Raw genomic sequence first — 10,774 nt, forward strand, 5'->3', positions numbered from 1 at the left:
TAAAGTGCGTCTTGCATTTTTTATTTTACCTCTGAAAAAAGCTTCTTTTACCTTTGCAAAAAGCTGCATCCTTGACAGGATTGAATGGTTCACTTGCATTTGTTACTGTGTATCCTTCAGCGCAGGTACAGTTAAAAGCTCCAGGGAGATTTTTGCACAGCCCTCCTTCTCTACATATACCACTGACCTGACATTCATCAATATCTTAAAACAAAGAATCGTCAGTGAACAATACAATATAAACTCTACTGAGGAGAGCAGAGTAAGATTGATCTGCCCTTCACATGTTCATTTACAACATGAGAAAGTCATTTTGCAGAGGAATTAAATTTGACTATATTGCCAAACATGAAAAACAAAAGAATGCATGCATAATTTATACTTTCAGCAAAACATATGGACCCTACAAAAAGAGTGCTTTCTGATGTCTTGAACCCCTGGCTACTTTCATATGAAACTATAGTACCAAATCACAAAAATATACATTCAATTATTTAGAAAGGGTGTCAGTGTAGGCTAAAGTGCAGTTTAAATGTAAAAAAAAGCTATTTCCTGTTAATATTAAGTTATTTCTAATATGTGCATGCATTTCCTTTTTGGTTGGTGCTTTGGTGTACAATTGTGCATTAGTTGTGCTGCTAGCTATGCTTGCTATCAGTACAATCATAGGTTATTTCAGAATTTAACTGTTGTTATCAGCAGTATGTTTAAAAAAGACTGTTATAAAATAACATGTGTAATGTTTGTGGGTAAAAATTGTGTTGCATACTATGCAGAATTCAGTGCAATGGTCACTTCTGACCAATTGCGTAAGCTTTATCAATAAGACTGTTTAAGCCACATACCATCGCAGTAGGTTCCGTCATTTGGAATGAACGAGGCCATTCTGTTGGAGGGGCTGTACCCATCCAGACAGGTGCAGTAGAAGCTCCCATATGTGTTATAGCAGGCTGTGTGTTCACCACAGATGTCGGTGGCACCAATCTGGCACTCGTCTTTGTCTGTGTAAGAAGAACAAGCTGTATTGTTCTGCTGCCAATTTAATTATACAGGGTGATTAGAACGTACATTTACTATATGTGATATGGTGCGTTGATGTGGTAAACTTACTTTCTAATCACCCTGTATATATAGTCTTATCAGATCCATGACAAATCTTACAATATACACAGTGCACATCTCTATGAAATTATCATGGCTTATCTTGGCTGAGCCCACCAAACCTGTGTATCACTCTCATGCTCAATTCTTCATTCCCGATAGTGGTCAATTCTGTATCAGACATTGTTCTTAATTCTTATAATAAAGTTTTTCTAAAAAAAAAAAAAATCCAGTGGTTTAGTTTAGATCCTTTGAAAGAATGAAAAGTAAAGACTTACCATGGCACTGTGTCCTCCCATTTCCTAGAAACCCATACTTGCAGTTGCAGACCATCCCACCACTGCCATCTGTCTTCTTGTCACACGTAGCATTGACATGACAAGTGGTACAGATTTCTACGGTGTTACCAGTTGTTATGGCTTAAAAAAGCAGAGAGATACAGTTTGATTGTTAATCTCTATCTATTGGTGTGTGTGTATATATATCACCAGTCAGGGACATGACATAAATGATGTAAAGTTTGTAGAATTAGAACAGCTCAAATTAGACAATGCAACATATAGAAGAATAAAAGAAAGTAAATGGATAAATAGACTGAACACGATTATGCCAGCGGGACTCAACAGAAAAGAATGAACTAATTAACTTCAATAAATATATAACATTTAAATAAATAAACAAAATTCATTCAAAAGTTGTGCAGGCTGATGCGCTGGGGAGGCCAAATCTAGACTGATCCTCAGAGCCAGCATTGCATGATATAATAAAAATATATATATTTATATAAAATATATATAAATATTCTTGCTGTTGTAATTGCAGGCGAGGCAGGTTAATAGTTATGCTCTAGGGGCATGGTGTTTATATGGCCAAAGGTTAAAACAATGTGGCTGTGAAACAGTTCAATTTGTATGTAAAACACCTTTAATTTTGTTCTTGTGTAATAACCTCAATTGGCCTAGAGAATTATGGAATACAGTTGTATACTGCAAAGCGCAAAAGTCTTTATCATCCAAAAAGATACATGACCAATATGGCAGCCTCATAAGGTCATAGGTCAACATGAATGATACCATTTGATATTGTCCGAGGAGTTTCCATAACATTGAAAATATGAAGCTGATTTAAAACAAGCTCTTTTTAGGTTTTTCAGACTGCCCTCCTTATTCCTCATGTTTGTTAGTTTTCATTTAAGACCAATCGTTCCTCATAATCTTGAATTAAGCAATAGTGATCTAGCAGTAGAGGAACCAAAGCCATTACAATATCTTACTCTGTGTTCCCAAGCTTTACAATTGGGTCATGTGATCAATCTGCATTTACAGTATCTCTATTGTTTAGAAGAAGCAGTTAGTTATCTATCAAGAGAAAATAATGATCATGCCTTCAACCTTATGAGAAATACATTCTGAAAAGCTTTGAAGAGCACTTCCTTTAAACTAAAGTGTGTCTTGCATTTTTTATTTTACGTCTGAATAAAGCAATTTTTTACCTTTGCAAAAAGCTGCATCCTTGACAGGATTGAATGGTTCACTTGCATTTGTTACTGTGTATCCTTCAGCGCAGGTACAGTTAAAATCTCCAGGTAGATTTTTGCACAGCCCTCCTTCTCCACATATACCTCTGACTTGACATTCATCAATATCTTAAAACAAACAAGAATCCTCAGTGAACAATACAATATAAACTTTACTGAGGAGAGGAGAGTAAGATTGATCTGCCTTTTACATGTTCATTTACAACATGAGAAAGTTATTTTGCAGAGGAATGAAATTTGACTATATGGCCAATTATGAAAAAAAAATGCATGCCTGATTTATACTTTCATCATAACATATGGAAAACCTACAAAAAGAGTGCTTTCCGATGCTCCCCTGGCTACTTACATATTAAACGATGGTACCAAATATAAAAAAACAAATGAAACTTCAGAGGAATAGTATTCTACAACATTTGAATAAATTACCAAGCAAAAGAGGTTATAGAAGATATTTTCGAATGCGTTTTTGATAACTGAATCCAATGTTAGTTTACATATGCTTTGAAATGCAAATGTAACATGTAGAAAACCCAGGAGCTGATTATAATTGAGGAATGAAGGCAACACAAAAATACAACAGGGTTTGACAGCAGGAGACAGAGGAATACTATTTGTAGGCTTTTCAGACGGTCCCTCCTTAATTTTTCTTGTTATATTTCATTTAGGACCATTTTTTCCTCTTCCAGCAAAGTGCACCTCCATTTCTAGAATACCCTGTATTGTTCATTATAATTCAATTCGCAATAACAAATTACTATGAGGTTATTTTTTGCAACAAATTACTATGTTATTTTTTGCTTATCGAATTGTCTAATCGGGTTAAAATAAGAGGAGTTAATTCAAATGTAGATATACATGGATTCAATTACTATTTAGTATTGCATTCTAATAAAGTAATCCCATGAACTGTCATTATGACCATTGCCAGTTTTGTTTGACATATCTTGTATGATTGTTCAGAACAACATTGTATGATATTTAAAAACATGCAACTCATTATGCAATATCATGCAACGTAGTTGAACCATGTGACATAACACATGATCAACAAGAGTTGTAGTATTTGAGTGCTGCTGATGAATTGCCAGCAGGTAAAAGAGGCCTATCCTCATGAACACTGATTATATCTTTCTTCCAGTGAAAAGCATTTTATACCAAATTATATCTTATTATATCTTTAACAAAAACAGTAGTGTAGTTTCAGTCATTTAGATTCAAGTGTTATTAGAATGGAATTTGGTTATTTTTTGCAGTTATTTTAAAGATCCTTTGCTGTGCTCCAACAGTAATAATGTTCTTCTAGACCACGATCACAAGGCCGAACGGAGGCCTGTGAACAAATTAAATTATCAGGGAAACACTGGAGGATGGTGAATTCATTTATAAATGACAATTACACCAAAAATGTTGACCGTTATTATTATTATTATTATTATTATTATTATTATTATTATTATTATTATTATTATTATTATTATTTATTTCTTAGCAGACGCCCTTATCCAGGGCGACTTACAATTGTTACAACATATCACATTATACAGATATCACATTATTTTTACATACAATTACCCATTTATACAGTTGGGTTTTTACAGGAGCAATCTAGGTAAAGTACCTTGCTCAAGGGTACAACTGCAGTGTCCCCCACTGGGGATTAAACCCACAACCCTCCGGTCAAGAGTCCAGAGCCCTATCCACTACTCCACACTGCTGCCCACTGACTGTTGTAAAACTTCCAGTTGAAGATTGGATTGTAGACAAAACCAGTGAGAAGGTGGTCATTTTTACAAACCAATGGAAACATGGTATCAGTTGCTAGGAGCAGTTTCATATTTTTCATATTTTTCTCAATAGGTAGGCATAGGTACCTACAGCATGACATTAATCTTACCAAAGGGAGACCGCCTGTATGTGTCTGTACCATATATATATATATATATATATATATATATATATATATATATATATATATATATATATATTCATTCTCCTTTAAAATGGATTCAATTTTGCCACACCAAAACTTCAAAACACACCAATACACAAACTGCACAAAATGCACATACTGTACAAAATTAAAAATGTCAAAACCAGGAAATAATTAACAGACTTACCTTCACACACCAAACTGGGCTCTTCCCATTCTCCCCCTGCGTTACATACGGTTGTGTCATTTCCACTTTTCAAGACATACCCTTGGAAGCAACTGTATTTAACCACATTCCCATAGCTTGTTCCAGTTTCTGAAAGCAGGTAAGCATGCGGAATGATAGGAGGGGGACCACAATCCACAGCTGAAAAAAAAATTCAAAAATAAATAAAATGTTAAATAAGAAAATGTAATGCTTCATAGTAGTGTTATTATTCAAAACAAGTTCGCCATTATGCACTCAGTATATGAACTGGTATAATTTACATACACATTTTTACTATTATCTCAGTAATATCTTTGATTGTGAGTTTTGTGATGTCCACCAGCACTCTATTTACAATCCCATTGCAAATCTTTAACAAGCTGTTTCAGGGAGAAGAAATACTTGCCCCCAGTTCCTAGGTAAACCATTAGTGATCATTTTTATAATACTCTTGTTGGTGGGTTTAATAAACATGCCACTGATACATGATGGAACAGTGATACATGATGATTAATATCACATATCATGGGACAATAAACAGATCAAAAACATTCAAATTCAGTCAGCATAAAGGTGCAGCGGTACAAAGCTATGCCCATGGGTAAATGTGTGCCTGCGAGACCTGAGTGATGTGCCAGTGACGGCAGCTGACATAATCTTGAATTCAGTAACAGTGATGTAGCAGTAGAAAACCAAAGCCATTACAATATATTACTCTGTGCTCCCAATCTTTACAATTGGGTCATGTGATCAATATGCATTTACAGTATCTCTATTGTTTAGAAGAAGCAGTTAGTTATCTATCAAGAGAAAAAAATGATCATGCCTTCAACCTTATGAGAAATACATTCCGAAAAGCTTTGAAGAGCATTCCTTTAAATTAAAGTGCGTCTTGCATTTTTTATTTTACCTCTGAAAAAAGCTTCTTTTACCTTTGCAAAAAGCTGCATCCTTGACAGGATTGAATGGTTCACTTGCATTTGTTACTGTGTATCCTTCAGCGCAGGTACAGTTAAAAGCTCCGGGGAGATTTTTGCACAGCCCTCCTTCTCTACATATACCACTGACCTGACATTCATCAATATCTTAAAACAAAGAATCGTCAGTGAACAATACAATATAAACTCTACTGAGGAGAGCAGAGTAAGATTGATCTGCCCTTCACATGTTCATTTACAACATGAGAAAGTCATTTTGCAGAGGAATTAAATTTGACTATATTGCCAAACATGAAAAACAAAAGAATGCATGCATAATTTATACTTTCAGCAAAACATATGGACCCTACAAAAAGAGTGCTTTCTGATGTCTTGAACCCCTGGCTACTTTCATATGAAACTATAGTACCAAATCACAAAAATATACATTCAATTATTTAGAAAGGGTGTCGGTGTAGGCTAAAGTGCAGTTTAAATGTAAAAAAAAGCTATTTCCTGTTAATATTAAGTTATTTCTAATATGTGCATGCATTTCCTTTTTGGTTGGTGCTTTGGTGTACAATTGTGCATTAGTTGTGCTGCTAGCTATGTTTGCTATCAGTACAATCATAGGTTATTTCAGAATTTAACTGTTGTTATCAGCAGTATGTTTAAAAAAGACTGTTATAAAATAACATGTGTAATGTTTGTGAGTAAAATTTTTTGTGTTGCATACTATGCAGAATTCAGTGCAATGGTCACTTCTGACCAATTGCGTAAGCTTTATCAATAAGACTGTTTAAGCCACATACCATCGCAGTAGGTTCCGTCATTTGGAATGAACGAGGCCATTCTGTTGGAGGGGCTGTACCCATCCAGACAGGTGCAGTAGAAGCTCCCATATGTGTTATAGCAGGCTGTGTGTTCACCACAGATGTCGGTGGCACCAATCTGGCACTCATCTTTGTCTGTGTAAGAAGAACAAGCTGTATTGTTCTGCTGCCAATTTAATTATACAGGGTGATTAGAACGTACATTTACTATATGTGATATGGTGCGTTGATGTGGTAAACTTACTTTCTAATCACCCTGTATATATAGTCTTATAAGATCCATGACAAATCTTACAATATACACAGTGCACATCTCTGTGAAATTATCATGGCTTATTTTGGCTGAGCCCACCAAATCTGTGTACCACTCTCATGCTCAATTCTTCATTCCTGATAGTGGTCAATTCTGTATCAGACATTGTTCTTAATTCTTATAATAAAGTTTTTCTAAAAAAAAAAATCCAGTGGTTTAGTTTAGATCCTTTGAAAGAATGAAAAGTAAAGACTTACCATGGCACTGTGTCCTCCCATTTCCTAGAAACCCATACTTGCAGTTGCAGACCATCCCACCACTGCCATCTGTCTTCTTGTCACACGTAGCATTGGCATGACAAGTGGTACAGATGTCTACGGTGTTACCAGTTGTTATGGCTTAAAAAAGCAGAGAGATACAGTTTGATTGTTAATCTCTATCTATTGGTGTGTGTATATATATATATATATATATATATATATATATATATATATATATATATATATATATATATATATATATATATATATTGTATGTCAATGACCACAAAACTCGCAAGCCCTTAATCCCACATAACCTGTCTAAGACCTTATGACCAGAAGTAATATCCCTGAGCACCAGCAGATCAATGTAAAAAAAAAATAGAGCTAAAAACATAAAATGATAAGCTTCATTGATCTTCTCACATTTTGAGTAGAGTGGTCATTATCCTACAGTATATGCCCTTCTAAAGCTCATTGGAGCCTTGAAACAAACACACTTTACAATGGCTTCATACACAAAAGCAATGACACGCTTAATCACATTTTTTATAAGCAATTCTCCAGAGACTGCATATGCAAAAATGTGTGACATACATGTTAATACCAAGTTAATGCTGGCTCTCCAGTTATATGAAGAGTGTGACATTCCTCCATTACAGTATGGCATGCCCAGTGGGGAATAATTACCAGAGATTACTGTAATTCCCTCTGTGTCAGTTATTTTTGCCAAAGTACCCTAACAATTTTTTACCCTATTAAAAAATATATGAAAAACCTTCATAAAGTGTTCTTTCTCAGATGCATACATATATTTTGCTGACATGGAATTCTTTATGTTTAGATAGAATATATACAGTATAATAAATTCAGAAGTAAAAAAAAAGGTATACTGGTATAGAAATTAAACCCTGTACCAGTTTCCTTAAAACAATTGAAGAAATACTGAAACAAGTGCAAGGGTGAAGGCACATTTTCTGAAAGGAACACAACCATTTTATTGGTTTACAACTAGAAATAAACAACAGGTGAATTATTATTCTGAGCAACACCTTTAGTTTTATACTGATCAAATTGTTATCTACCATTCAGAAAAGCTGCTCTTGCACAAAAACTAAATTCTGCTGTAAAACTACAAAGAAAATTATTTCAATACGACAAACATAATACCAAACATAAAGCACTGATGAAGGCACAAGTTCAGGTATCTGTCTACTTTCCTAGAAATGTAACTTTAATACACAACAGGATTATAAGGGGTTGTCTTTAAGTTTTCTCACCCTGACCCTCTTGTACTCTTGTGAACATGAGAAGCAGAAGCAAGGCAAAGCACCCCTCAGCACTGCTCCACACCATTCTGACAATATTCCTTTTCATTTGCTTTTGGTTTCTCCAGAGTGGGGTCTCTTCTATTTATCCACATCTCAGACCCTTTCCTGTCTGCTGTCTTTTCACTTCTGACCAGCAGTGATAACCGGGATTCGGAACAGGCTGGAAAAGGTGGTTTTCAAAAACGAGTTTCCTCGCCTTTCTGGTGTTGGAGGGGAATCTATCTAATCCAGTTAAACATGATTGTACTGACCGCGCTATTGGATGCCCTCCTGTTGACTTCTAAGCTTAGACCACAGCCTCACTGATAAAGTGCTGTGTCACTGACTTAGACATGACAGCAGCTATATTTGGTCTATTATTATACAAGAATCACCAAGCTCCTTGTATATATATTTATATATAGACTTGTAAAAAACGTGTCACTCTGCCATTCATAACTTTATTTACTACCACTTGAAATGTAAAAAGGATATTTTTGAGTAGAACACTGTTTTAGGTCTCTTTCAAAAACATCTAGTTTACAAATGATTGTCCATTTTGCTGGTCCTAAGACTCAAACAGTACTTGGTGGAAGATGTTTTAGTTTCTTGGTTCCTTGATGTGGAATTCTCTACAGGGTCACTGCATTTATTGACTTTTGTATTAAGTAAACTAGCAACTACTTAAGTTGTACTTTGTCCCACAAACTGTCCCTCCAAGGCAAGAAACCTTAAAGGTTTCCTTCAATATATGTCACAACTGAGACCCTTATGTGTGCTGAAACATAAAGTAGTGGGAATGCTCTTGCTTTGGAAACCATCATCAACCTAAAGCAGGGGTCTCCAACCCTGGTCCTGGAGAGCCCCTATCCAGCAGGTTTTATAGGTGTCTTTACATCAGTGGCTAAAGATCTGGAACACCTGTTAATCTTGACTAATTAAGCCAATAATTGGTTCAATTACGTAACTGAGAGATTGGTTGAAATGAAAACCAGAAGCCCCAGTATCTCTCCAGGACTAGGGTTGGAGACCCCTGACCTAAACCTTGCCGTAATAAACCAGGCCTTCTTTAAACAATCCTGGACCTGGAGGGCTGCTGTCCCTCCTGGTTTCTGTTCCAACTGTACACTAAATTAATTGGACTAATTAAGCTTCTAATAAGCACTTAATAAGTAATTTAGGGTACAGTTGGACACCGGCCCTCCGAGACCAGGATTGGAGACCCCTGCTGTAGATTAATTAAATTGACCACAAAGTCATCATTTTTATAGTGCTAGCATGTAAAAATTGTCAAACTGAACAAACCGGTACCTGCATGTTGCAAATTTGAGGCCCAGCTATTTTTTTTTTTTTTACATTTACGTTGCCAATGGCAACGGCAACAGCCATGGAAGAAGATAGTAAACAGAACACCCTTATCTGACCATTAACAAGCTTTGCAGTGACACACCCACTCTTCACTCGTGTACAAAATACCCGCTTTTTAAAAAAAAAAAATTAACACAAAACATGCTGTGAATGGGAGATTAGAAAGAGCATGCCAGTCAAAAGAAGGATTGCTGCTCAATAAAAAAAAAAAAGAAAATCATCAGTTAAAAGTGGTTTTGAAACAGAGTTCGGGGAATCGAAACTTATAAAAACCAAGAGCAGGGCATGTCGTTGCCAAATATTTAATAGATGTTCTACACATGACTTGTATTTTTAAATGCGATATGACAGCAACTACAGTTGTAACTTGAATCGCGTCAGGTATAACTGCAGGCTGGGGTCCTGCTGTCAGCGGCTGTCCTGTGAGAAGCTGTTCTGTGGGAGGGCGTGCGTGCGCAGCTTTAAAATAACTAATTAATAGTGTTCTAATAAATTGTAATGTCTTGAAACTAATTGGAAAGTCTTATTCAAGCAACCCAACTCAACTAAATTATTAATTTACCAGCTGGTAAGACTACTGTAGTTATTATTATTATTTCTTAGCAGACGCCCTTATCCAGGGCGACTTACAATTGTTACAAGATATCACATTATTTTTACATACAATTACCCATTTATATAGTTTTTTTTTTTTTTTTTTTTTTTTTTACTGGAGCAATCTAGGTAAAGTACCTTGCTCAAGGGTACAACAGCAGTGTCCCCCACTGGGGATTGAACCCACAACCCTCCGGTCAAGAGTCTAGAGCCCTAACCACTACTCCACACTGCTGCCCCTAGTTAAAACACAGAGCCCTGGAAGGCAGGTTTACATTGGGTGTTTATAATGGGCACATGCCTGGCAGGCTGGTTTATAATGGGCACATGCCTGGCAGGCTGGTTTATATTGGGCACATGCCTGGCAGGCTGGTTTATAATGGGCACATTCCTGGAAGGCTGGTTTATAATGGGCACATGCCTGGCAGGCTGGTTTATAATGGGCACATGCCTGGCAGGC

General features: G+C 36.0%; 1 protein-coding gene across 4 annotated transcripts in view; it reads right to left on the reverse strand.

Annotated features, from left to right (window-relative positions):
• Positions 1–8,632, reverse strand: part of LOC117408561 (sushi domain-containing protein 1-like) — a 40,182-nt gene extending 31,550 nt beyond the window's left edge. For 2 of the 4 annotated variants that reach the window (XM_059023125.1, XM_059023123.1), the window contains exons 1-9: positions 8,323–8,630; positions 7,040–7,180; positions 6,509–6,664; positions 5,712–5,864; positions 4,759–4,938; positions 2,594–2,746; positions 1,380–1,520; positions 846–1,001; positions 52–204 (exon numbers count right to left, since the gene is read on the reverse strand). In XM_059023125.1, the coding sequence (XP_058879108.1) occupies positions 52–204; positions 846–1,001; positions 1,380–1,520; positions 2,594–2,746; positions 4,759–4,938; positions 5,712–5,864; positions 6,509–6,664; positions 7,040–7,180; positions 8,323–8,419 (1,330 nt within the window). In that variant the 5' untranslated portion in view covers positions 8,420–8,630. Of the gene's footprint in view, positions 1–51; positions 205–845; positions 1,002–1,379; positions 1,521–2,593; positions 2,747–4,758; positions 4,939–5,711; positions 5,865–6,508; positions 6,665–7,039; positions 7,181–8,322 lie in introns of all 4 variants that reach the window. The other 2 variants (XR_009328571.1, XM_059023127.1) reach the window with 2 other exon arrangements.
• Between the last annotated feature and the right edge of the window lie 2,142 nt (positions 8,633–10,774).

This window comes from Acipenser ruthenus, chromosome 1 (genome assembly GCF_902713425.1).
Source record: "Acipenser ruthenus chromosome 1, fAciRut3.2 maternal haplotype, whole genome shotgun sequence".
NCBI lineage: Eukaryota > Metazoa > Chordata > Actinopteri > Acipenseriformes > Acipenseridae > Acipenser > Acipenser ruthenus.